General features: G+C 50.9%; 12 protein-coding genes across 12 annotated transcripts; 2 read left to right on the forward strand and 10 right to left on the reverse strand.

Annotated features, from left to right (window-relative positions):
* Nucleotides 1-140: 140 nt before the first annotated feature.
* PMZ80_002987 (uncharacterized protein) lies at nt 141-971 on the reverse strand (the record flags this gene model as incomplete). The annotated part of the gene is made up of 1 exon (XM_064871416.1): nt 141-971. The coding sequence occupies one exon, from the start codon at nt 969-971 to the stop codon at nt 141-143; it is 831 nt and encodes a 276-aa protein (XP_064733869.1).
* A 56-nt stretch (nt 972-1027) lies between these two features.
* Nucleotides 1028-1627, reverse strand: PMZ80_002988 (uncharacterized protein; the record flags this gene model as incomplete). Its single annotated transcript, XM_064871417.1, has 1 exon — nt 1028-1627. The coding sequence occupies one exon, from the start codon at nt 1625-1627 to the stop codon at nt 1028-1030; it is 600 nt and encodes a 199-aa protein (XP_064733870.1).
* A 1240-nt stretch (nt 1628-2867) lies between these two features.
* On the reverse strand, nt 2868-3893 carry PMZ80_002989 (uncharacterized protein; the record flags this gene model as incomplete). The annotated part of the gene is made up of 1 exon (XM_064871418.1): nt 2868-3893. The coding sequence occupies one exon, from the start codon at nt 3891-3893 to the stop codon at nt 2868-2870; it is 1026 nt and encodes a 341-aa protein (XP_064733871.1).
* A 521-nt stretch (nt 3894-4414) lies between these two features.
* On the reverse strand, nt 4415-4630 carry PMZ80_002990 (uncharacterized protein; the record flags this gene model as incomplete). The annotated part of the gene is made up of 1 exon (XM_064871419.1): nt 4415-4630. One exon carries the CDS (start codon nt 4628-4630, stop codon nt 4415-4417), a length of 216 nt encoding a protein of 71 aa, XP_064733872.1.
* A 943-nt stretch (nt 4631-5573) lies between these two features.
* PMZ80_002991 (uncharacterized protein) lies at nt 5574-6140 on the forward strand (the record flags this gene model as incomplete). The annotated part of the gene is made up of 1 exon (XM_064871420.1): nt 5574-6140. One exon carries the CDS (start codon nt 5574-5576, stop codon nt 6138-6140), a length of 567 nt encoding a protein of 188 aa, XP_064733873.1.
* A 479-nt stretch (nt 6141-6619) lies between these two features.
* On the reverse strand, nt 6620-7462 carry PMZ80_002992 (uncharacterized protein; the record flags this gene model as incomplete). Its single annotated transcript, XM_064871421.1, has 1 exon — nt 6620-7462. The coding sequence occupies one exon, from the start codon at nt 7460-7462 to the stop codon at nt 6620-6622; it is 843 nt and encodes a 280-aa protein (XP_064733874.1).
* Nucleotides 7463-7750: 288 nt separating this feature from the next.
* Nucleotides 7751-9697, reverse strand: PMZ80_002993 (uncharacterized protein; the record flags this gene model as incomplete). The annotated part of the gene is made up of 2 exons (XM_064871422.1): nt 7751-9630; nt 9682-9697. 2 exons carry the CDS (start codon nt 9695-9697, stop codon nt 7751-7753), a joined length of 1896 nt encoding a protein of 631 aa, XP_064733875.1.
* Nucleotides 9698-10674: 977 nt separating this feature from the next.
* On the forward strand, nt 10675-15564 carry PDS5 (Sister chromatid cohesion protein pds5; the record flags this gene model as incomplete). The annotated part of the gene is made up of 1 exon (XM_064871423.1): nt 10675-15564. The coding sequence occupies one exon, from the start codon at nt 10675-10677 to the stop codon at nt 15562-15564; it is 4890 nt and encodes a 1629-aa protein (XP_064733876.1).
* Nucleotides 15565-16612: 1048 nt separating this feature from the next.
* On the reverse strand, nt 16613-17089 carry PMZ80_002995 (uncharacterized protein; the record flags this gene model as incomplete). The annotated part of the gene is made up of 1 exon (XM_064871424.1): nt 16613-17089. One exon carries the CDS (start codon nt 17087-17089, stop codon nt 16613-16615), a length of 477 nt encoding a protein of 158 aa, XP_064733877.1.
* A 1828-nt stretch (nt 17090-18917) lies between these two features.
* Nucleotides 18918-19352, reverse strand: PMZ80_002996 (uncharacterized protein; the record flags this gene model as incomplete). The annotated part of the gene is made up of 1 exon (XM_064871425.1): nt 18918-19352. One exon carries the CDS (start codon nt 19350-19352, stop codon nt 18918-18920), a length of 435 nt encoding a protein of 144 aa, XP_064733878.1.
* A 286-nt stretch (nt 19353-19638) lies between these two features.
* Nucleotides 19639-20094, reverse strand: PMZ80_002997 (uncharacterized protein; the record flags this gene model as incomplete). Its single annotated transcript, XM_064871426.1, has 1 exon — nt 19639-20094. One exon carries the CDS (start codon nt 20092-20094, stop codon nt 19639-19641), a length of 456 nt encoding a protein of 151 aa, XP_064733879.1.
* Nucleotides 20095-24121: 4027 nt separating this feature from the next.
* PMZ80_002998 (uncharacterized protein) lies at nt 24122-24751 on the reverse strand (the record flags this gene model as incomplete). Its single annotated transcript, XM_064871427.1, has 1 exon — nt 24122-24751. The coding sequence occupies one exon, from the start codon at nt 24749-24751 to the stop codon at nt 24122-24124; it is 630 nt and encodes a 209-aa protein (XP_064733880.1).
* Between the last annotated feature and the right edge of the window lie 1824 nt (nt 24752-26575).

A 26575-nucleotide genomic window follows, 5' to 3' on the forward strand; every position in this document is an offset into this window, starting at 1 on the left:
AACACGTTCGAACGAAGAACTTTCCTACTGATTCAAACTTGGGTCACCCTTTGGTTGGGTATCTTATATTCTCATGCTTTGATACAGCAATGGTTCTATCATGTACGCAGAACAATCCATCGACCTCTATCACCCCTCCATCAGATGGACATATTCTTGCAACTGAAAGCTGGCGTGGTACCAGTCGAGTAATCAGCAATGATAGCCTCAACCGCAGCATACAGTCCCGGTCCAAGCAGGAACAACCCACAGATCATCACAAATATATGTAAAACAGTCATGACAGACCTCCCCGCACCGTTGAACAGCTTCCCCCTGTACAGCTGCCAATAAGCAACAGCAAAAAAGATGAACCCGAAGAATGAGTCAAAGCCAGCACCAAGAAGGGAGAGGAAATCCCCCATACTAGGTATGATCTCGGCGAAAATGAACGCGAGGATCCAGATCACAGCCATGACAGCAATCCAGACACCCCATCCGACGACTGTATTGCTGTGCGCATGTCTCGACTTGCCCATGATCCTGAAGTAGATGAATTTGGAGCTGACATTCGCGTATATGACGCCGATAACCAGAGTGGGCACAATCACGAATGCGAAGGAAGCCTTCTTGTAGGCGACGACACCTAGGCTACCGAACGCTGGCGCAGTAGCGTATTGACCCAAGTATCGGAATCCGATCGACGGCGGGACGATGAATAGGAAGGCGGAGATTCCTGCCAGGACGGCAAGGGACTTGGGGAAGTCTTGTGGTCGTTCCATCTCGGAGATGAAGGTCGGGAACAGGATTTGGGGTACCCAGAGGAAGGTGATGTTCAGGACGGCGTTCATGCATGCGACCCATGTGGTGCCTGCGGGAGGGAAGGCATAGGTCTTGACTTCACCGACGGTGGGGTAGTCGCCGTTGTATCCATAACCAGGGGCCTTTTCGGTGCCGGCAAAGACGAGGAAGAGGAGGATGGCTAGCCCCATGGCGGCAGCTGTGGAAACAATGGTTAGCGGATATCTCTCAGTGAATGAAGCTCCGATTACTCACCTGAGAACATCGACATGAACGAAACATGACGCAACGTCCTTGGCAGCGACATGATGATGCCCATTATCATCACGATAACAGAGAACACGACAGTACACGTCGAGTGATCCGAGAGAGTGTTCAAGATCTTGGCGCCCGTCAGGACATGGAAGCCGATAAGGATGATGTTATTGGCAAGCAACATGAAGGCTGTGAAATGGTAGGCAACTCGGCTCTTGCCGAATGCATAATAACCAAAATCGCAAATGTCCATGATCTGAGGATGTTTCATGATAAATTTGTGCATGGTGATGGAGGTGATCCAGAACAAAGCGCCCGCGACGAGCATGGTGATGATTCCTGGGACCCAGCCTAGGACTGAAAGTGACCATGTTTGAGCCATAATGGCGAGGCAGACTTGGTCTCCTGCGAGGAGCCACGCTGCTTTCTGCCATGACATGGTTCGGAGCTTGATGTCATGTTGATGGTCTTCAGCGACCAATGCTGTGATGGTGCCGGTGGTCTCATCATCGGAGTCGAGCGCGTCAACAGCGATGGAGGTCTTCTTCTCGTCTGGTAGTTGCTTCGCGTCGGGGTAGTTGGAGGTGTCCATGACGGAGATTTGTGCAGTGGGACGGCGGAGGCTTGGGGCTGAATCGAGCGAGAAGACTAGAAAAGTGGGAAGGGCTGCGGAAGTGGCAGGCTTATATGAACGAGAGAACATGTTTGGGAGGCATCGTGGCTTACCATGGTGGTTGGCTAGACCTCTCGTGGCTGTTTCGGGACTGGATGTGAGAAAGCACGTTATCGCAGGTTGCACTCCCAGCTTCAGCTGAGTATTGAATGCATGTTTAGTTCCGGCAATAGTTCATCTAACTGGCTACGAGACGAGGCGTCCCAGGGCCTAGAACCAGCGAGCACGGCGAGGCCGGAAAATACTACTCTACTGCTTGCAGAGATGTTTGCGTGTGGCGTCGGCACTAGCTTTGCGCGTTGGATACGAGTCGTCCTCGGCTTGGTCGTGAGTGTAGAACTCCAGCGCAATGCAAGAGTATTGCACGCGCGGTTGGTTGGGTAGGATCTAGGATACCGTAAGAAGACAATGCTTCCTGTCGCGCCAAGCGTTACATGAATGATCGTAGTTCTGAGCTGGTAGATGTATAGTTGGTTGATTTGAGTGAATGTTTGAATGTAGACAAGCTCAATAAGCTCGTTAAGCTCGATCAAGCTTTAGCGGCCTTGCTAAAAGAACCTCCGATAAGGCGGTAGCGACCAATTGGTCAGCTACCTACCTGCGTACGAGCTTTAGCACGTGGCTGCGAGCGGCCCCAGTGTTCTGGAAACTCCTTCGACTGCAGACATGCTTCTGTCTAGTCGTGGTTCGAGTTAGCCTCACACAACCCGCGTGTGATTCTGAAAAAACAAGCTGCCTCCGGCCTGTCGGGCTATACTCATGATAGCCTCATTAGTTCGTCTCAATTCAATGTCTGTATTGTACTGTAGGAATGCGAGCGTATCGTATCGACACCCGCCGTGGCTTTTGCACCGTGACTTCCGTTGGCCATGATCTGGGCATGCAGGTCAAAGGTTGACCTCGGACGCGGTGGAATCTGCAGCTTCTGCTACGGAACGAGGATGAGTCAATGATGTGAAGTCAGAATCGTATTGCGTTTGCGAGCTGCCACAGGTGGCGATCTCAGTATCCAAGATCTCGCATCAGGTTTCAGTGATGCCAAGTAAGCCACAGCATATCATTCGTCACCCCGCCGTTCTGTGACTGAATTTTGTTCAGCGAAAAGTGTTGTGTGCACATTGAGCACGAAGTGTGCTTTCCTGTCATGCACCATAACTCATCAGTCAATCTCCATTCTCTCACCATTGCTCTTGGCAATCTTCCTGTATCTCGCCTCGCAGCTCTTCAAAACAGCCAAAGGCAGCACATCCCACCAACTTGGATCTGTAGTATTGGTTGCTGCTCTCATCGACTCAAGGACCTTCCATTCCGCTCGCGTTCGTTTCGTAGCCAGCTTACTCTTGGTTCGCATCGCTTTGTTCTTCATCCTCCGAGCTATTGTTGATGTCGCCACAATTCGTGGGTAGACACGTCTTGAACGAGAAGCTGTACTGTAGAGGGGATCAATGGGGTTATTCTTGATGAACTTGTCACGCTTCTCCTTCGTTTCTCTGCCCCAGAGTCTCAGGTGGAAATCAACTCGCCGGGTCACTGTCCATACTTCCTCTAATAAGTCAACAAGTCGGCTCAGTTCGTCTCGGAGTTCTTCTGGATAGTCGTCTGTGTACGCGACTAAATGTCCTTCCAGGCTCGCAGCTTGTCTGGTCAAGGTACAGACCTCTGTTTTGAGCTGGAGGATATCTGGCAGGAATTGCTTTTCGAGGATGTGTGTGCGGTGGCAGCCCGAGCTTGCCGAAGATGACACAGATGCCTCATATCCCGACAATGTCGTATCGTTCGAATGCGCAAACGCTTCTCCGGAGGACGTTGTGATGGAATCGCGAGCGGCGGAGCCAATTGACACCTCTGATATCGGTGCAAGTGGCGATGGTTCAAAGATCTGCGATCGTGTAACCGGCGGCTTCGAGCCTGGAGAAGCATCTTCATTGCCCGAAGAGTCATCTAAAGATCGACATGTTGGTGATTCGTCGGACTCACCGTGGTAGCTCCAGTATCGGTCGGGTAACGGAGATGCGGACTGCATGGGCGACCATGGGTCGTCGTTGGTAGGCTTGGAGGATGGAGAAGTCTGCACATAATAATCCCTGGCCGCGTTGCGCATGGTAATAAACACTCGAGCAAAGTCGGAGGCTGATTTGCGGATGAAGTGTCGGACCTGCCGACCATCTTCTTTCTTTGCTTTCATGGGAGTGATTTTTGGCACAGACAGATGTGAGCACACGGTTCTGCAGGTAATTCACGGTTGGAATCTGGTCGACTCAGTAGGTCTTGCTTAGTCGAATGGTGTTAATGTAAAAAGTATGGCAGAAGGAGAATGGCGAGGGGAGAACCTGATGATCATTGCTGCCTCTTATTCTTCTCAAACATAGTACATTCGTAGCTATGCGATGAGACCGCGAGACAGAGCTCTCGGCTGTCCCGAGCTGACTCTCACGGACACGCGCATCCTTTGTCTTTGTAGTGAGCTCTCCTCCAGACTTACCACGTGATATAGAACACTATCTGAGACATTCCCCATATGTTCCGAGAAGCTCACAGACTGCAACAAAGCTGATTTGAGACGATCCAGGGCCTCAGATAGGATATTGGAGATACTTCTTGTGTGGATAGTGGGCACCAACAACGACACAAACCAGTGTCGTGGAGCGATGGATCGTTTTGAGTGTCACACGCATGCTTGTTCATGCCCCAAAGCCGATTTAGAAATCACTCCTCGGCCGAGGGTGCACCTGTCGCGATGCCATCGTAAATGGCTTGCTTTTCTGGTTCACCAACAGTTGTTCCGGTCTTCTTCTCAACATCTTTGATAGTCCCATCGACTTTGGCCTGAACCTCCGGACTGCCGACCTGACTAGCTTGCTTGTCGTTCCCTGTACCGCCAGCATGGCTTTTCAAGTCAGCGACCTCCTTCTTCCCGTCCATAGTGATGCTGATGGGCTTCGTTGGTAGCCGATAGCGTTGATTGTGCTTAGATAGTCGGAGAGCTCTGTGTCAGAGGTGGGCGAACATGTAGTGGAAGTCTTCGTTAGCAGAGCGTAGATCTTTGACTCACAATGTCGGCACTATTGAGCGGCGACGAGATGCAACAGAAGAAACCGCAGTTAGCAGTGCCCCAGAGATCGAAGCAACCACTTTAGGCGGTTTTAGGGCAGGTTGGCGGCTCTGCTACCCACGTGATACTCTGGAACTGTCGCCATGACGCACGTGACCGACCTCAGAAGTCCACAAAAGGCATCTTCATCTAATACATTGGCAGCAGAGGCCATGGAAAGCTATTACACCGTCCATCTGCATCTGGAAGTCTCCCAGCGCACATCCGGGTTCCTTAAAATGTCTTCACTGGCCGTGGCAGGATTGTCAGCGTCGTGGTCTGATTCGAAAGCCTGGACACTGACAAACCTTCTCCTGTGTTGTTGCCGCAGACACTTCTTTCCAATTCCCCCTGGTTTCTAGCTTTTCTGCCCTGAGAGACTGCATGAGCGGCTGTCGAGCGTGCCTACCTTGCTTCATGGTTGATTCGGGGCTACACCTGCCGCTACCAGGGGCTGCAGTATCTGAGTGACCTAGTCGTCCCCAGGCCGATGAATCTCCTCAGCCGGCTCTATCACCTTTGCCCATTCTACAGAATAACATACTATCTTTGATCATACATGAGTACTTTGACGTTCACTTGAGAACAGATTCAATACAGCTTGCAAGGATTAGTGGTAAGCACCCTCAAATTGACTTTTGCAACATCTGGTTCGCTGACACAACCAGACTTGAGTCCAGCACCACTGCCACCCGTGCCTAAAAACTACAGTATATCAACCTGCGGCACGTTCGTTCTGGGAGCATTCCTTCAAAGAATTTGATCACAATCACAATGTCTGCTACGGAGATAGAATTGACACTTCCAGCCGCTATGGCTAACAGCCAATACGACGCAGATGGGTCTTGCAGCGACCTTTCCAGCTCCCCTGCCTTATCTGACCCGGCACCAGATCGCCGATCCTCCGTCACTCTCGAGGACGCCAGTAAAGCCCTGATCAACGCAAGCCACAGCCTCACCAACGCGGCACACGAGTACACACTCGCCATCCAGCAGAGCACACAGGCCAATGACGAAGTTTCCGAGTTGTTGCAGCTCAAACAGGGTGACCTCCGACACTACAACTTTGGCCTGCAAGAGCTTGCGAACCATGTTGCGTATATCTCCGCTTACATGCAGAAACAACTCAACGCCACACAAGCCAACGAAGACGGCGCCGGCACGGATATTCAGAAACTCAACGACAAGGTCGAACAGGTCACAGTAGCCAAAGCGAAGAATTGTAAGGAAGGGTATGTGGAAGGCAGCAGTGATACGAGCGAGCCCAACTCGCGGGCCAGGACTGATGAGTCCAGTGATGAGAGCATTCATTTTGACGGATGTGAGAGGATGCGAATCTGAGTACTAGCACGTAGAGCGCGCTATGTATTGAGAAGGAACACTGGTTGCCGGGCTTTCGAGTGGACAGGTCTCGGTCTGTGGTAGTCTGGGAATGTCTTCAGTACTGCAGAACATAGTTCAGAAAGTTATTGTTCCGAGATTGAGCAAATAAGCCGGTTGCGCTGGGTTGTGTTCGTAGCGTACCACAGGCTTGTCACGCCATAGCAGGATTGAAAACTTGTTGTAAGCACAACTAAATAATTCCGTGTTTCTTACGAAAGGGCCTCAGGTTGACATGCAATTCGAGACCAGATCATGGCGCTCATCATGTGTCTCGCGACTCTGTCAAGCATGGCCTACAGAGATTACTACTACAGCTCTAACCACTACGAAGACAAAACAACAGTCGGAAACAGTGCAACCACAGCACACAGCTACACTCTACACACCATCACAACCCAGCTAAGTTCCCCTTCGCACTCCCTCAGATCCACAATAACCTACCAGAACCTCTCTCGCCGCCTTGGCGCCACAGGCATTGCAGCACCCAACGTGTTGGCATTCCCATTTCCACGCCCCTCACCACCACCACCTCCGATCCCAACCATCAGCATCCTCCCAACCGCTTCCCGTTCCCTCCTCTCCGGACTCCTCCCCCTCCTCATCCTCCGACTTTCCTCCCTCGTCTGCACATACCGCGTCGGCACCACATCCCCCTCCTCCTCCTTCTTGTTCTTCTCCCCTCCCCTCCCCCTCGACCTCACAACCTCATTATCATTAGCAGGCCTCGTCAACGCCGCACTCGGTGGCGGCGTCCAGTTATCAACGCCAAATGGAAGTTCAGCCAGCTCCCTCCTCTGCTCAGCCATGTTGTCCTTTTGATCTTGATAGCGGAGAGCAACGGAGTGCCGCGTGTGCAGGAGGGGTTCGTCGATTAGGAAGCCCATGGTTGCGAGATCGTCTTGGTAGGTTTGTTTGGTGAGGCGGATCCGGGCGGGTTTGGGGGGGCGGGGAAAGGGAAGGGTTTTAGGTAAGGTTGAGTTGGGGTTGTGGGGGTTCGTGTTGGGGGTGCTGGTGCTGGTGTTGGTATTGGTGTTGGTGTTGGCGCTGATGCCGGTGCCGATGCCCGATAGGCAGGTTGGCTCGCTGGTGGTGTGGGTGTCTTTGTGGGTGTTCATGATGTCGAGATGCACGAGCAAGATTTCCGATCTTGTGTGGTTTGGTTCCGTGGTTGAACGTTGGTAGTGGTTGAACACCGCGATTGATCGGTTGGCATTGTTCTGTGGCGGGAGTATGGTATATGTATCTTTCAGGTTCGAGGCCCCTAGGAGGAGGTCTTTCATTGTTTGGGAGATATGGTTCTTTCTGAGACTTCTTTAGTAGTGCGAGACAATAATGCATCGAACAAAGAGAAAATCGTGCTGTGGATCCAGTCGCTGATGCTGTTCAAGGTGGTAAGCTGAGAAACGTGGATGCGTCTTCCGAGAGATGGTAGATACATTGTTAGATGTGGACTGGTCCGACGCTGAATGCAATGTTCATGAGTTGTACCCCTGCTTTGCTACCAGCTGAGTGCCCACGACTGATACATGAGGTCAAAAAGATACATAAACGATAACGTAGGGTTAGTATTACAAACTCAGTGAGTCCAAGGCTTCCAGAAAGACTGCTAGTCCGCCTCCAGCAAGTAGACCTTTTGCAGCACCATCGCCGATGTTCCTCCTCAGCTCTTTCTTCTGCCGTTTCTTCGCAGCTTCGTATTCTTTGTACTCGGCAGGCGTATACTCTCGCGACAATCTCGAAGGTGATCTTGGCGGCCTGCCGTCTCTAGAGACCGGCCGTTGTGGACCGTCTTTCGATACGGGTCTCTGTTGCGTTGGGGCTTGCCGGCTAGCTTGAGTCGGTGGCCGAGGTGGCACATACCGTTGATGTTGACCTTGGGGAAACGGATATGTCTGTGCATTAGGAGGATGATATGGACTTGGTGACTGTGGTCCTGCACCAGGCGGCGGATATACGTAAGCACCATTGTGCATGTAGTTCGCGGGCACGGGTGAGGAGAACGAATGATGCGCTCTGTTTTGATCTGGTGTCAAGGACGGTCTGTGTTGTTGTTGATACTGGGACCATGTCGGCGAGAGTGACGGCCTCGCAGCGCCATTATTCGCCGTAGGAGCCTTGGCCGGCGCCTTTGATGTCCCACCGTACGACTTCGACACTAGCGTATCATCTACCCGTGGCTTCAGCTGACTTGGTATTGCGATGGCACTACTTCGTCTTCTAGGATGTGGTTTCGCTTCTGTCTTTTCTTCTTCAGACTCTGAGGTATACTCATCTGAGTCGATAGCATGCTTTCTTGAGGACTTTTTCTTCGAGCTTGTGCTGGTGGGTGAGTCTTCAAGTTCGCTGCCGCCTTCGACGCTTGCTTGATATGCTGCATACTGTTTTCTGAGCTGTGCGCGCTTCTGCCTGGCTTCACCTGACTGTGGCTGTCTCCAGTCGGTAGTCACTCCTTCGATGTACTTACCGCTTGGACTGTCGTCTCTGTCCTGATACCGTTCGGAATAGAGAAAATCATCCTCATCGAGTGACTCTTGAACGACTGGGTGATAGCGGCTATTCTGTCTTGATCGGGGTTGCCTTAGCTCTTGGTCGCGTTTCTCACGCCATATTGTCCATCTCTCCAAAAGTCTATTTATCACTTCCTCTGATGACTTCAGCATGTCTTCAGGCGACCGATTCATTTGTTGCCAGTTCTCTTCAAATCCTGACAGGACTCTGGCTGGAGGTTGGATGACCACGTCCTTGTCCGTGTAGACAGGCAGCTCTTCAGCCTTGGCCAATTGTGAATCATGCGATGACACCAGTGTGAGAGCATCTGAATCTGTACTGTCCTTCGAGTATTCGATGGATGATTGTGTCTCAGTCTGTTCCTCCCTGGCTGCCGCATATAGCTGGTCTACCCGCTGGTTCTCAGAAGAGTACAATACCACGATGTTTTGAGCCTCAACGCGCTCTCGCTGTATCTTGTCGGACATCTCTTTCACCCTTTGCGGCGAGTCATTCCGCGACGTTGAAGCCATAGTCGTCCCAAGCTGAATTATTTGCAGCATAAGAGATAGGCTCATCTGCAACCTGTCCATTCGCCCTAGCAAATACTCGATGCCATGTCTCTTGAAACACCACTTAAATCTCTGTGGTCTTGAGGGTGATAGTGTACCATCTTGCTTCCTCGTCCGTACTCGGTCGAGTATCGTATTGATGTCATGGAAGACAGCATTGCTCTCCTCCAGCACTTGCTCGGCTACGCGAATGACTTCTTGCGAATGAACCGGCTCGGCCTGGTCGAGCACGGCTGCCGTTTGCTTCAGCAGCAGTGAGAAGAAGGTCAGGCTCTTCGATATGGCATGGATCTCGGCTGGTGCGTTGGCAATTTCGCAGCTAACGGCATTTAGGATCAAGGACAGGCGGAAGCCAGCACTGGCGACAGTGATGATTGAGGCAACTATCTCTGCGCACACTGTTAGCCAGTGGTCGGGTAACTCAGGTCCGGCGCACTCACCTATTCCAGACGACATTTTCTGCTCATCAATTCTTTTCAGCACGACTATCCGGCGGCAATATTACCTTGACAACATGGTCAGTAGCAGAAGAGTGACCTGATCCACAGACGAGTAAGCGAGCAGAAGCGAAAGCGTGTCAGAAGTGGTAGTCCTCGAGTAATTGTAAGCTATGGCATTGACAGCCTGAACGACCAGTGCATGCAAGGCGCATCTTGCAGTCTTCTGTATTTGCACACGACTCGAGTAGGTGCATGGCCTTTGCAGGCCTCAGTGGCAATGGAAGCAACGGATTGGTGATGTCGAGAGCCGAAGACCCCTCATCATGCACGACATGAAATGACTTCATGCAGTGCGCAGCATAATGTAGGCCTTGGGGCTAGCAAGTACGAAATGATTGATGGAAGCACAACATCTCGCACCGGTCGCGGGAATACGAGATCTCCATCCTTCCCCGTGATTCTGGCACAGAAGAACCCAAAGCTTTGAACGGCTGAAAGTTTTGAGTCATTACTGCCACCGCAAAGGCGAAGATGACAGCTTCATTTTGTGGGCTGACTGCGGCTGTTGCAGGGATCTCATCCCCAGCGGGCCGGTCAGGGGTTTGTTGGGATATATGGAACTCCTCAATAGTGAACCACAAAGCGAATTGATGTGCCGTACTTTGTGGAAGGACCTTTTGCTGGAAGAGGTGGTGCATTCCCTTCTGGTTATGCAGGCGCCCGCACCTGGCCCACACAGTCCCGATCTCAATCCTCCGGAGTGCTCCAAGATAGCCTAAAGATGCACGTGCCATACACTAAAACCGATGGAACATCGCTAGTGACTTTCGACGCGTGAACGCGAAACTGCGTCATCACGACGCGGGTCAGAAAAGTGCAAGAGCATTGTCATGTGAAGCTGTCGCGACTTCCATAATTGCGACCATCAACAATATCTGAGGCGCTTGCCTCCTGACTCGGCCAGACAGTGGGTACTGCAACTGTCACGACAAGATGCCTGCCCGTTCAAGACAAGCAAAACCCCGAGCGGCAGCACAACCCGAGGAAGAAGAAGGCCCATACAATATTCCGAACCTCGATTTCAATGAGCCTCTATCATGGCGCGCGGGAAGAGCTATACCTGTCGCCGACTTGTTGAGCCGCTTACAAACCTTGTCTGCCGAGCTCAGGAATGCCGAGCAGGGAAGCGTCGACGTTAAGGATATCGCAAAGTTGGCCAACGATCTTGTCAATGCAAATCTGCTTGGCCACAAGGACAAGGGAATAAGAGCATGGACCGTATCATGTGTGGTCGACATATTGAATCTGACCGCACCAAATGCCCCGTACAAGAACCCACAGCTGCGCGACATCTTCACCGTCATCGTCAACACCATCTTGCCTGCGTTGGCTGATCCATCGAATGCCTACAATGCCCAACATCAGTACATCCTGGACCAGCTGGTTGATACGCAGAGTATTGTGCTTATCGCCGATATTCAAGATAACGAGCAGCTACTTAGCCAGCTGTTCTCCGTCTGCTTCGATATTGTCTCTGGCTCTGCGAAAAATGCATCTGGGGTCGACCTAGCCCAGAGTGTGGTGTTCCAGATTGGTGTAGCACTCAACACCGTGGTTGACGAGGCGAATCTACCGCAGGAAGTGATTGACATTATCATTTCCCAATTTCTACGAGTTGATCCTAGAACCAACCAACAAGAGCCGTCGAAGAAGAAAAAAGCCGCAGATATCAAGGACAAGTCGCAGTCGACTCTTCTTCTTAAGGACTATCCTCCAGCCTACCATCTCGCAAAGAGTGTTTGCACCACATGTTCGGAAAAGATGTCAGGTGCCATAGGCAACTATTTTAGCAGCATTATGACGAACGCGACTGCAGCGGTAGCAGATAATGACGATGGAAAGATGAAATCATTCAGGCCTCCCCTTGACCAGGACAGCGATAGTGAGGACGATAGCCACGAGTCCCTGAATGACCTACGAAAAGTCCATCGTCTGGTCCGAGAACTCTGGCGAGCATGTCCGGATGTTTTGAATGGTGTTGTTCAGCAACTGGAGTTCGAGCTTGCAGCCGACTCTGCCTCTCTCAGGCAGCTGGCTGTTGAGACCCTCGGGGACCTTGTTGCTGGTGTTGGTCTCGCCGGCCTGCCTGACCTACCTCTTTTGGATCCAGCTGCTTTCCCACTGCCAACCATTGAGCACGATAACTTCGTGCCACTGTCGAACAATCCGCTTCTCACACCTTCATCGCCAAAGCCGTTTATCCACGTATATCCTCACACGTATCAGGTATGGCTCGGCCGGAGGATAGACAAAGCTGTACCTGTCCGAACGGCCTGGGCTACGGCTGCAAGCAGGATTCTACTGACCAGAGCTGGCGGCATAGGTCTTAATGACGACGAGCAAAAGGTACTTGTATCGGGCTATGCGCATATCCTGAAAGACATTGACGACAAAGTTCGCCTTTTGGCTCTGCACAACTTAGAGACTTTCCCGTATTGGTCGGTTGTTGAGATTCTTGGGAGCGACGGCGGCCTATCACAGCCAACTTCTCTGTTGTCGGCAATTGCTGAACGAGTGACAGACAGAAAGCGTGACGTCCGGGAGCAGGCCATGATGTTGCTTGGAAACATGTGGGGTGTTGCATCGCGAGACATCGCTGGACGCCACGATCGTGTATTGACTGTACTGGGTCAAGCTCCCAGCAGACTGCTATCGGCCATGTTTGTCAAAGACCCGCACATTAATGCATGGGTATCAAGGACACTCTATGAATGCATGCTGCCTTTGACTTATCCTCCAACGAAGTCCAAGAACTCAGAGGGCGACAAGAATGAGGACCCTGACTTTTTGCGGGTACAAAGACTGCTTACCCTGGTGCGAGACCTCGACGTGAAAGCGAAGATGGTGTTCTTTGGTGTTCAGAAGCGTCAAGCAGAGATGAGCAAGGCTATAGGCATGTTCCTGCAGGCATGCGAGAAGTACAATGGTGGGGTCGCCGATGATCCGACGGAGGAGAAGAGATTGGAAGAGCAGCTTGGACGCTTCATCGAGTCTTTATCGAGGCAGATGCCTGATACATCCAGGACTTCGAGTGATCTCTGGAAATTTGCAAAGGCCCACGATAGGCGTAATTACCAATTGATCAGATTCACGATAGGCGCTGAAAATGACTTCAGGACCATGATGAAAGCCATGAAGGAGCTCAACAAGCGATTAAGTGGTGCAGGAATGAATCCGGTGCTGGAAACATTGACTCCCATTCTGTACCAGTGTGCTCTCATCAGCTACAACAGGAGCCACATACCAGCAATTATGGAGTACGCAAAATCAGATGACATCGGCTTTGCCGAAACTGCGCAAGAAGTGCTCAGAGAGATCTCTGAGAAAGTGCCTGAGGTCATGAAGACACATATTCAAGAGTTGTGCAAAGAGCTTCAAGAAGCGGCCCCATCAGAGAAGGAAGCAGAGTCCTTGACGGCAGTTGACTCTTTGAAAGCGTGTGCCGCCTTCGCGAAGCGATTTCCTGACGAAGTACCCAAGGACCGGAAGTTCGTGGTTGCGATGATGAATTTCGTGCTCTATTCGACATCACCAAAGGCGGCGAAGCATGCTGCCAGCATTGTGCTGACTACCTCTGACAAAGAAGAATTTCATGCTAAAGAAATCTTGACGAAGGCGATCAGAAGATACGACTCGGAAGCTAAGAACAAGCTAGCGCAACTGTCGGCCATCGCTCAAGTGTGCCTGCACTCTCCCACGGCTGCCAACGCAGAAGACGACCAAATTTTGAACATTGCTATCACGAATACGCTACTGAAGAATCAATCTCCTCGGTCAGAGGCTTATGAACCCAATGCTTGGGACGAAGACATTGATGAAGAGACAGCCGCTAAACAGCTTGCGCTAAAGATTCTGGTGAACAGGTGTAGGTCAGGTGATGAGAACTCGAAAGAATCCTTCGACACCTTGGCTATTTCTGTCATGGATATCTTGGTAGAAATCATCAGGAAGGATGGTGAGTACGCGCCAACGCAAGACACTCCGTCCACGCAGCGCAATCATTTGCGGTTGACTGCAGGTCGTTCAGTAATCAAGCTCTGCCGATACAAGCTGCGATGCGAAGAACTCGTAACGCCAGAAATGTTCATGGATGTTGCGTGGATGATCATGAACCGACCGCATGCCGTACGAAGAGGTCTCATACATTCACTCAAGAAGTACCTTACCACAACAAAGCTGAACAGCCGGTGGATCACACCTCTTTTTCTGACAGCGTATGAGCCTGATACTGTGCTGTTTACTTCCACCGTGGCCTGGTTGAGGTCACGTACAGCGTTTCATGCACGACAGCAGAAACAAGCTCGCGTAGCTGGAGACAAGAAGACGCCTGTGCAGAATGTCATTGAGACACAATTTGCACGGCTACTATCGTTGCTTGTCTACCACCCAGATTACCCGAGTAAAGACGACCCAGCATACGAAGCGGATCTTCTTGACCTCTCGAAGTTCATCATCCATTATCTCCAATCATGCGCAAACGAGGAGAATTTGTCCTTGATCTTCCACATTGCGCAACGCACGAAGCAGGCAGCAGACGCAATCTCCAAATCCGACAAGGTGGACGAGCGACTTTACACACTTTCCGATCTTGCTCAAACCACAATACGGAATTATGCTGACCAGATGCCAGGTAGCGCAAAAGGTGCTAACCTTCTCCAAACTTGGCCTGGCAAAGCGCATCTTCCTGCATCACTGTTCAAGCCAATAAACGGCCACGCGAAGGCTCAAGAGATTGTAAGCAAGAACTACCTGCCTGAAGAGGTTGCTGGAGAGCTTGAGCAGGTCGTGCGGAAGTGGGTGAAGGTAGTCAAGCAGGGTGGAAATCCGAACGTGAGGAAAGCTGTGACTGCTGGTGGTGACAAGAAACGGAAGTCGTCCGTCTCGATCGATCTCGATGACGATGACGATGAAGTCGCATCGGCGAGGAAATCTGCGAAGAAGTCTAGAACGAAGAAGGCGAGCACGGCTCTGCCAATTCGTAAGACACCAAACCCGAAGAAGAGGAAGAGTGAGGCAGTGATGAGTGTTGAGCAGCCGAGCAGAAAGAGTGCACGGACCAGTACGGCGAAGAAGGTTGCCTATAACGAGAGCGACGAGGATGAAGACGACGCGGAAGACACCGAGAACATCGTCCCATACAAGCCTGCGCCGATGGAGAAGTATAAGCATAAGCAGAAGAAGGCCGAGACACCGGACATCGAGGAAGAGGGTGAGGAGGAGGAGGTCGAAGAAGAACAGGAAGAAGCTGGATCACCGACGCCGCATGGCAAGGACGTCGAAGGAGAGGAAGCTGCGTCCGACGTTGAAGAGGAACATGAAATCGAGTCCGGCGCCGAACCCGGAGAAGACGAGGAGGTGGCAGAATCTGAAGCACAAGCTGAAGAAGAGCCAGATATTGTTGAGCCTCCCGAGCCCCAAGACGTAGAAATGACGAACGGGCATGACGAGCAGACAAACGGGATGGTCGAAGAAGACGAAGAGATGGTCGAGGGGAACGAGGAAGCTGAAGCTGCTGATACAGCAGAAGAAGAAGTCGAGGATGAAAATGAGGAAGGGGCTGAAGAAGAGGTTGAAGAAGAGGCTGAGCCGGACCCAGAGCCTGTGCCAAGTCCGCCCAGAAACAAAAGAGCTAGCAGGGGCAAAGCCGCCGTGCTTCCAAAGACAACAGGAGCCCCAGATCCTAAGCCTAAAACGAAAGCTGCAGCTGCGAAGGAGAAGAAAGCTAAGGGGAAGTCTCCTGCTCAGAAGAAGGCGGCTGCTCAGACAACATCATCGCCTGCTGCGGAGCCTGCGAGGAGGAGTACGAGAAGGACGAGAGCGTAAATGAGCTGACTGCGAGCAAATCCGATGACGAGCAATTGTATGAACGGTGTGTATAGCGTGTTGTATATAGCACTCGAATGTCTTAATTATCAGTGGCGCTGTTGCGACGCGTCAGCAGATAAAACATCGCAAATATCTTCATTGACACAGTTATCATGACTACAATCAAAACATGCCACCTCCATCAATCCTTACAACCTTTTCAAGCTTGGTTCGTCGACCCATGTCCAGTAAGCGCTCTTTCAAGCACGATCCTCGAAGCACAACGCATCCACAAGCACAATGAGTTCTCTCGTCTCCTTCTCTCCCGAGCTCATTCTCAAGATAGTCAAGTACATTCACCAGCGCCACATACGACCTAAGAGTCGAAGCTCTTGCCCGGGACGCCACTATTTTCGAACTCCTCGACGTCTATCAACTCTTCCGCGCAACAACACTCGACGTGTACTGCAACGCTGAGAGCAGCCAATGGGACGATCACATCAGAGAGATGAAATTAGACTACATGCGATGATAAAGCCGAAGAATTGTGATGGGATATCGACTATGCTTCGCTATCAAAGAAGAAATGGGCAGACAATTTGATTGCTGTCCAAGCACAGATGGATCGTTGGTATCATATCAACCACGTTCGACAGATTGTCCTGTGCGCTAGAACTCACCATGAATGGGTGCTTTCCCGACGAGGCTTGGGCTTGTCTGAGTATCGGAATCCGGTTACTGGCATCGAGTGGTGAGGTGTAGCGCTGAAAGAGATATCTAGGTTTCGGTAGCAATGGAGATTGGAAGAATAGAAAGGCATTGGGATAATGGAAGATTTTGAAATGGTGTGATGATCTGGTCGTATTAGACTGACTGCGTGGTTCTCTACGAAGCTCAGTCGCGCCATTCGATCTTATGGCATGTAGTGCTGGCGTTCCCCGCGGCAGTCGTCTGTTGAGATAAATCTCGGTGACTGTCATCTTCATTGATCTCTATCTTCCGCCACGTTTGTCTCCGCCGTGCTGCGCTTCCAACCATTTCTCTCACATCACGTCTATCCAACGGCTCAGAATCCATAACAAGTCATGCGGGCTATCCGTCGAGCTGCTGCAGATACGGGCGCATCCGGCAGCCACACCAACACCTCGTACCGCTTGTTTCTGTATAACACCACCTTCTCGCAGAACTTGTGTGACCTGTAACATTCTCCTCTTCTGGTGGCCTCTCTGACCATCTCCATTTTCTCGTCGTGACTGGCTCTGTAATCGTACCAGACCCAAGCACCGAGACCAGACGCGACGGTTTGGACCTCGTCTTTGAACATTCTTGCGAGCTTTTCCTGCTGTGTTCTCTTGGACGCAGGTTGGTCGTTGGTGCGGAAGTAGACGTCGAGACACATGGTGCGGATTGTTCGGTTGGTGTGTACTAAACTGAAGATTGTGGCTCTGTCGGAGAATGTTTCGTGTCGGTCCAGGTAGATATCCTTGACGTTCTTGATAATCATTAGAAGGATTTCAGGCGGTAGATCGGTAAGGATGGCCATTGCCTTGAGTATGTGGAAGATCGGCAGGTAGCGGCGGCGGTGTGGTCATTTGGATACAAGACTCAAAGCAGAGAAGAATGCGGACGGTTTCTGAATTAAGGGCGAGTAGTGCGGATGAGTTCTGAAGTGATATGTCTGTCAATGCTGCAAGTAGTCACTCGTGCTGGCACTTTCAATATAGCCGAATTTGGGACTGTCACTTTCGCCTTCATCTTTCAGCTTCTTGGGCATATAAGTTGAATCGTGTCTGCCAGCTCTGTGTTCGCTTACAACTTCGTCCCCACTCGGTTGTAATCAGGAACACAGTGACACCACCTTCTCACAGAAGTCGCGCGATCTGCACTCAGTGCCTCTTCGTGTATTTCCTTGACTATCATCAGTTTGTCGTGGTGAGTGGCCTGCCTTCTGACCTTGAACACAAGGAGGAAAGCAACCAGTTTGGCTTCGTGACGTGCCATCTTTACAAGCTTTCTCTTCTTCTTTCTCTCGCTCCAGAGACTGCTATCCACGCCGAAGTAGACGTTCAGGCATAGAGTGCGACAAGCTTGGTTGACGTGGACTAGGCTGTAGATCGGGGATGACTCGAAGCTTGAGAACAATTCGTCCGTACTGGTCGATGCGACCTCTTCGACGATCATCGCGAGTATTTCTGCTGGGACGTCGGTGAAGATTACCATTGCTGTGGATGATAGGTATCTAGGGGCGGTAGTAGTTGATGATACAATACAGATGCAACGCAAACCTAGTTGTTGACAAGCATTGGTATAGTTTTGTTTCAGCTGATGTTGTAGCTTGTCTACGCCAGTGACCTCGCAAGTGCAGGAAATCGAGGTGTTTGCTCCATCTTACTGTTCTCAATGTGTCGCCCATACAATATACCGTTTGCACCGTTATTTTCGTGCGGTGTTCATAAGCTTCAATCGTCCGTCCGCTCAAACACTTCATGACAAGCACTCATCTTCGTCCTCCCAGCACATGTGTCCGAATTCGGGTAGGGGCCTCAAGACCAGCCCCCGAACCATATCTCATTCAGCTCAGCCTTGAAAGTACCACGCAGCTTGGCGAAAACCTCGTGCAGTATCACCTATGTTTCTCATGTAGTGGCATGCAATACGACGACAGAAACCTGATAGCCAACGCTGTCCACGATGAGACACTGAACGTCGGATCAGACTTGGAGCGTCTACTGGCCACATTCAGAGATACCCCGTTGAGACTTGCTTGCATTACAGATAGAATGTTCGCGGGTAGAGAATGGGACCAGAGGTGCGCCCACGTAGCCCACGATTATAGTGGTCCTCTTTAGTGTAGACGTCGATCGCGATGTCCCGAAGTTGCTGATTGACATAGAGAAGTGAGAAGATCGTGGGATCGCGGTCGTAGATGTTGTAAGCTTCGTCGACATTCTGGACGATCTTATGGAGAATCTCTGCAGGGAGAGTGGTAAGCGTCGGCATACTAGCTGGGTGTGCCGTTATATTTTGCTTGCTTCCGTCGAAGTAGGTAGTTCGAGGGTTTGCGTACACGAGCGTATGTCGCATGCAAGGGTTCCATATGTGTTGAAAAGTGGGGTCTTGTTACGAGCGTTTATTTTGATTGTTTGCCACTTGACGCAGTGAAGGTGCAGCTTTGCGATCTTAGTGCCTCGAGTTCTGATTCTCTTCCATGCCACGCGCCACTGCCTCGTGTCTCTCAAGCCTCGTCATTGTATTTCCGTCTAGCAAAGACAACATCAACACTTCCTCATCGGCACCGCCAGGAATGAACTGTCAGGCTCTCAGATCAAGTAGTTTCCAACAACATCGACCACGCCCTGGAGTCGTAGTTGTCAGGTTTGTTCTCCCCAGACCTCCCGAATAATTTCGTAAACGCTCTCTGCAGCTCGTTTTGCTCGGTTGTAATCCTCCTTGTCCCCAGGGAATTTCTCTGCAAAGATGTGCGCGATCTGATGTGGGTGTTTGCTTCTCATCTTCGGGGGACTTATAATACCAGACTTGTAAGCAGTAAATTCTGCTTCCACGTCTTGCATCTTGTAGAGCTTGTGTTTTCGCTCCTGAGAGGGGAGAATTGAGCTGTCGATGTTGAAATAAAGATCGAGACAAATGGTCTGAAATTGCTTGTTGACGTATGAGAGGGCGAAGAAGGTGACAGGTTCTCGCTGAATTCCACCCCAGGACCAGACACCCTCTAGGTGGTCTTGTCTGACGAACTTGAATATCTTTCGTAGTATTTGAGGTGGAAGAGTGGTGATGTTGACAGGCATGATGCCGACTGGCCCTAAGGAGTGCCAAAAGTTTTGGGGATTGCGAATAGTGATTGAAGGAGCAGATGGTACGAAGTGGAGGCACAATTAAGGAATCAGTGTACGTATTGAAAGACGTTCAACTTAAAGGTAATTTGTGATCAGTTGCCTACCTTCTTGTAAAGTGAAGGTATCGTTGGTTTCTGTGCAAATCCGAACGCACACTTCTAACCCCAATTGCGTTCCTGCCTTCTTCAGTTCAGTCGTGGTTGCCGTGTTTGCAAGACGTCGCACTTGCTCGATCTTCTCAGCAGAACCTATAGACCGCCTCTCGCTTCTCGTCTTCCCAATCATCCTGTATACTTGCGTATGCAACCTCCCCAGCGCGCCGAACAATTTTCCATCGATGTGTTGAGCACTCCTTGGCGATGAGTAGGGCGATCTGCAACTCGCTGTTGAACTGTAGGCCACTCGTATCGTAGTCATACTTGAGCTTGGTGCAATATGCTTTCGCCTCAGCCTCCCGCATCTGGGCAACCTTTCGCTTGCGTTCTTTCAGTGACAATGCAGTGGTATCTTCGTTGTGATGGAGGTCGAGCGCAATTGACCGGAACTGAGTATTGACATATGCGAGGGTGAAGAATGAAATGCGGTCTGGATCAAGGGGGATAGGTCGATTAGGATCATCGTTATCGTCATCTTCTCTGACTTCTTTGAAGATCTTCCGCAGGACTTCTGAGGGCAAGGCGGTGATGTGAACCATCGTAGCTCGTGGGGAGTATCATATGAGGATCGCAAGCGATTTCTTGGATAATCCTGCGAGTTTTCTCGGTGGAGGCGTTGGAGTAGAACAAAAAGCTCGAAGACAAGATACGACTTGAAACATTTTGCTGGTGAGGTGAAGATATCAGCCTTGTCCTTGGCCTAGAATTGACTTCCACCTCGGAAGATTGTTATTGCACCTCGCTCGCCTGGAAATATCCACACTGATGAGCAGGACATACACGACAAATAAATCATCTTGCCAAACCTGCGTCACTCATCAGAGCCTTCGGCAAGCTCTGCCACTGCTCTCTGCGTCTTGAATGTCCTTATCTGTGGCCCGAGCTATTGAGTATCGTATCCGGAACTCTTTATTCGTCACTAAGACTTTCTGCCTCATCAAAACGTTCCTGTTCCACACGCTGTAATTCTCGCTCGTGCTCTATCCTCTTCGCTGTCAGCGCTGCAACTCGCCCTGCAACGTCCTGATGACGCCCATGCCTCTGAACAACTGAGTCGAAGATCTCACGTGGGGAATCCCTGTGCAACCCAATCCTGTAGTGGCTGTCGAGCACTCGGAACATTGCTACAGCATCGTGCTCTTTGAATGTCCTCAACAACATCCTGCGCTGGAACTGCGTCCACACCCTCTTGCTTGCCTTGAAGTAGACTTTCAGGACGATCTCGCTGAATTGGCGGTTGACGTAGTAGAGATTGTATATCGATTTGCCTTTGTGCTGATAGTCTATCGACCTATCTGCGGTCGAAATGATATTTCTGGCGATCATATAGAGAAGTTCTGGAGGGAGTGATGTAATGTGCGTCATATTGTATGTGTGGATGGACCTGAAATGGTTGTGGATGAACCTTGTGCACAGGACTAAATGGTTCGATGTATAGGATCATTCTGAAGGCGCAGACCGAAGGACAAGACGACGACCTCTAAGAAACGAACAGCTTGAGGTCATGCCAAGGGATATGTGTCGAGTTTTCAGAATTGCTTCAATTGAAGCTCACGCTGTAGCAAGTAATGGTGAATTGAGTGAACAGCTGATCCTCCCCTCTCAATGCTCTGCTTTATCAGGGCGCCTCCAGCTGTCGATATGTGACTAACGATGTTTCCATGTGCCATCTGCTTTCTCGCTTAGACGGTGTTCTTGCTCCTCTGCTTCTGTCACATGAAGTATGAGATCGGAACACAACTGGCGTGGGCTTATGCTCGAGGTATCGCTGCTTAGTTTCCCAGGACAGGATGCATTTCCGCCATAGCGGACATGTTGGATAGATGTCTCGAAGTGCTACGAGACATTGAAGGCTGGCTTGTGTTCAGTATCATACGAGAGGCACGATCGGTTGATCAATGAGTTGCAGTATTTCGTGGGTACATGGTTAATGTGTGCCATGCTGGTCTCGTGACAAGTCAATCTGAGGTATTGAGGAGCGCCCCAGGCTTTCGCAATCGACCCGGATTCAAGTGCTCTTGGAGTTGGTCAATCGACAGAAAGTTCGAGGCAGTGGCCGCTTGGTCGACTTTCTTGCGAAAGCAGTTGCTATACACGCGCACTTGCCCTGAGCCGTGGTGGACCGGTCGCAACCGCGAGGACGTGGCAGCGAACCGGTCGCTTCCCGGAAACAGGTGAAAGACTTTAGCACGGACAACAGCTCCTCGTACGTTTTTCCGCCCTAGATCCTGCTCAAACGCCAAACCACCCTGCTTCACGTCTTGACAACATGACACATCTAGCACCGGTGCTCATTCTGCGAGGTGTTCGATTACACGTACGAATCTGTGCGTCTTCGCCTCGTCTCCTGCGTCGAGGTTTCGTGGTGCCAGTGGTCTAATTGACTAGTGGCTTGTTTCTGGGCGGCATGCTGGTTGCTCAATGCAATCTTGCTCCCAGGCAGCCAGATGTTCGGCCGGCATGAGGCTTGCTATGTCTGATTAGTCTGGCAAGCCGATTGATACTCCTGTACAGGCATTTTGCACCACCTTGAAGAGCCTCATCATCAACGAGATCATCTTGCTGACGTTTGCAGAAATACGAGTCGTGACCCCAGAAGCTCGCACAGCTCAAGGACGCTCTGCCACGGAAAGCGCAAACGAGGTTTGCTTACTCTTGTCTTGGCCAGATCACTTTAATCTCCGAAGCTCCACATCAATATCAAAGCTCCCTCCTGAACCGTGTAAGGATGACCATTCATCCGCAAATGTACATAACCAAGAAATCTTGGACAGCCTCCCGGCGCATTTCAACGATCTAGCGACGCCTTGAACGCCTTGGATGATTGGCAGCAAGCAAAAATGAGGACAAGACCTTGAAATCCCGACTTGAGCTGCCAAACCCCTCGTCACTGCATAGATTTATCTTGGATTTGAAACAGACGAATCACGGTTATGCTGGCTGCTGAATCACATTCCCTGAAACACAACATGGCTTGCCGCATGGTGCGCATCGCACACGCCCGATCCGGACCCTCGTCTATCTTCGCCAATGCGATCCTACAGGGCTGACCTTGCGATTCACGATTTCATCTTCGGCTTCTCTGTCCTCCTCATGTTTCGAGTCTTATGGGCAGGTATACCTTCGTCTTCTTTGTTTCATGCCACTTGATTCTTTTCGTTACGAGGCAGTAGTTGTTGCCGTGTGCTTTACATTCCAAGACTAATCTGATCTGTTGTGCTTCACTCATTTGCGCAACAGCATCGTCCATTCATTTACCACGACACAGACCAGCGACAGCAGCAGTACATTCACTCGCTCATTAATCCTACTGCGAAGCTGGCCATTTATTGAAATCCCTTTGTTGGTATTTTTACCCATCTATTTCGTCGGCTGGCCGCGCAATGCTCATTCAAATCAGATTTACACTCGAGAACGAATCGGACGAAATCGATCTAGAGACACTCGAGAAGATCAAGAACACGATGGCGGGGGTACGCGATCCGGCCTTCTGGAAGAGGTTCTCGATGGCGGTGCATATGGATGAGGAGAAGGGGGATGTTAGTAGGGTTGACTCGGAGAAGAGCCAGGAGACGGTTAAGGTACAACAGAGGTGAGAATGAGAAGCGCACATGAAAGGCACAACAGCTAATACCAATGCAGGAACTCGTGGCTGGATCGGCATCGGAAGAAGCAGAAACGAGCATTCTGTTGTGGGTGGGTTATTGTGCTGATCACGATACTCATACTGCTTGGGATTGCTGCGACGTGTCTCTTTTTCTTCAAGGTTGGACCATTCGAGAACCTGAGATGAGGTTGAACGATTGATGGACGACTACCATACGATATTCCTGACGCTAAACGAAAAACATGAAGGAGTGAAACACTTTACGATACGCGATATGAATGAGACAGTGGACTCGGGAGCCTGTCATTACTGATGTACCCCATACGCCCCCCGTGGCAGGTTCCAGACAGGGCACGACACGAATTGAAGAGGAAGGAATTGAGGGTTGCCGAAGCATGGAGCTGAGCAAAAGCAACATCGTTGGTGTATGTGACAACAATTGTACTGCATAGAACTACGGCGTCCTTCCGGTGCCCTTGCCTCGAGCTTTTAGAACTCCAGCTAGGACTAAGATTGCGCTGACAGCGCGTGGCACGATTCTCAATGCCTAAAGCCGAAATCGTGTCCTCCAGACCATTTACATATTGCCTTCCTAAACCATCTGAGCCGGATGACCGTCGTTTCTTCGTTAACGGCCACCTTTCAATCACAACTCTTCTTCACGCAAACCGTACTTAGCCATGGATATCACAATTTGATGATGACACAATCTCCGTTTCCAAGACAATGAACCGATGGCCACAAATGAGGCCTACTCAGCGCTCGCTGCCGGATGAGGTATTTCTCCTCTTCCCTCGTTCGACAGACTTCCTTCGTTCTCTCTTTCTCTGCGACTTCGATGTTGTAGGATGTCTTTCAGACCTCGCCTCGGAGGCATCAGGTTCTACCTTAAGCTTAGGAATACCATGTTCTGTTTTCACCTTTGACGCATCAACTTCCACCTTGATCTGGCGAGGACTCTATCCTCTCTTCCTCGTCGGCTCCGGCGTCGGACTCCTACTCATACTCCTCTGATCCCTCCCCCTCTCCTTCAACCACTTCTTCGTCCCCAGCTCCAACTCCCTCTCCAACTCCGGCGACGGCTCCTTCCGATGAATGAAGTTACAGAAACCCCCTCTCACACACCCCTCCCCACTATTCAACCGACAACACGCCTCCCTAAAATCCGTCACAGGACTCAACTCACAGTATATCGGCCTGGCCGCATACCACCTCGAATTCAACGCATCACAGGCCTTCTGCGAGTCCTCCTCATACTTGAACCTCGCATACACGTTCCCAATCAAATGATCATTATTATTATCACACACAACCACCTCCTCCACCTCGCCATACTTGCACATCTCGCACCAAAAATCCTCGTAGAAGGCATCGAAGTGGTTCTGCAGCTGTGAGGGCGTCATTTTATTTCCTGGGGCGTAGGCTGGGTTCTGGTAGAGGTTGGGGAGGAGGATGGTTTGGCTGTAGGAGGGTTTGACGTGTTTGCGGGAGCAGCGGTCGCCGTGGCGGCAGGCGCCGATTTTGTAGTAGAAACTGCAGTTTACTTTGTCTTGTTCTGTGCCGAAGATGGAGGCGAGGTAGTTGGCCATGATGGGCGGTGTGGCGCGGGTGTGCTTTTGGGTGTATTTCTGTAGGGCTTTTTGAGGTGCTTTTTAGTGCAGTGGATGGCGCAACTGTCGAGTGAAACTATGACAGAAATTCTCGAAGCGACTTTCGTGTCTGCCTCCTTGCTCGTTCGACAGAGATGCGACTTAAACTGTGGAAGGCGTGGTAGTGACAAGATGGAGGAAGGCGCAAGTCGCGACTTTCGATCTACAATAATTCAAGAAGGCGCGACTATGGCACGTGACTGGTTTAGAAAAGCTGCCTCAGGCTTCTAGCAGCTTCCGTAATCGAGGCAGGAGCTATCGAGTAATGGTCGGTGGACTCGCTGCGAGCTAATGATATCAACGCAGTGATGTTTCGTGATCAACTTTTGGAATCAGACTCAGGCGCTGCCTTCTGATTATGTCGTTCCTGCAGTCAGTCAAGGTAGGTGAAGGTCAGACCACCTGCCGCCGTAGAACGATAATGCCAAGGCTGCGGATAGAGCTCCGAGCTTCAGCCAATAACGTGACTTCCCTTAATTCTCTCCTGCTGCGCTGCTGCCGTGACTGTATAGCACCATCAACCACGACTCTCCGCTCTGCCACGTTCCTTACCTATACTCACGGCTCAACATGTCAGTAGCACGAAGTCTCGTCCGTTTGACGAGAAGTGCTCCGCTGCGGGCTTCTACCTTCACCCCCAGAAGATCATTCGCGGTCGCGGCACCGAGATGTACGTCAACTTCGCGTCGAATTGGGCAAGGAGCTTCTTGATGAGCAGGAGGATGTGAAAGGACAAGCACTGACACAGACGATTTGCAGGGAAGGACGCCTCGAAATATGACCCCAAGCCTGGTGACCCAGAAGCAAAACTTATCAAGTTCGATGGTATGCACGACCCGGACTCAGTACCCTACGACGATCCCGAGACGCAGTCAGACGAGAACCGGAATTGACGCTAACGGATGTGCTCCTAGAAATCAAGACTGAAGAAGATCTCCTCCCACCTGGTGCTGAGCCCGGTACTATCCCCACCGATCTTGAACAGGCCACTGGTCTCGAACGTCTGGAAATCCTCGGAAAGATGCAGGGCATTGATATCTTCGACATGAGGCCTCTGCCTTCTGACAGAGTCGGTACGTACACCAGAGCATGAATGCGGAAGAGAAATGTAAAGGCAGGATGAAGGACTCTGGCTGACGGGCATGATGTAGGAACATTCAAGGACCCAATCGTTGTTAAATCTGCTGGAGATGAGCTGCAAGTTGGTTGCACTGGCTGCCCTGCCGATTCCCATATCGTAAGATGGTTGGTGGTAAGTAAAAGCAGGCCCCGAATTTCACCTCTGGTACCAAACAGGCTGGCCGTGCTAATGGTTCCAGGTATCACGAAAGCGACCGCACGAACGATGCGATGAGTGTGGCAGTGTATACAAGATGGCCTACGTCGGACCACCTGATGACCCACACGACGATCACCACCACCACGGCTACGAGGAGCCAAAGACTATGGCTGATTTCGTCAAGCCCGATTACTGGTATCGATGATCAACTACGACAGCTCCAGATAGACACCTTTCGACCGACCGTGCTGTGTACATAGGATTATGGAGTTTTCTCAACCCCGTATTATGCAGTTATTCTAGGACAGCTTCAACCACTTCTTACTCGTGCTACAAGACTGGGTTTCGACCGACTGATGCATCGTAGAATCTTAACCTCACGAAAACATATCAGGAGGTTGCCAGCAGATCTGGAGTAAGTGCAAGTTCTGACCTCGAGAGACTGCCAGCTTACACTGTCCGATGACAGAATCTACTTGAATGAC

This window comes from Knufia obscura (assembly GCF_036327395.1).
Source record: "Knufia obscura strain CCFEE 5817 isolate CBS 148926 chromosome Unknown scaffold_2, whole genome shotgun sequence".
NCBI classification, from domain to species: Eukaryota; Fungi; Ascomycota; class Eurotiomycetes; order Chaetothyriales; family Trichomeriaceae; genus Knufia; species Knufia obscura.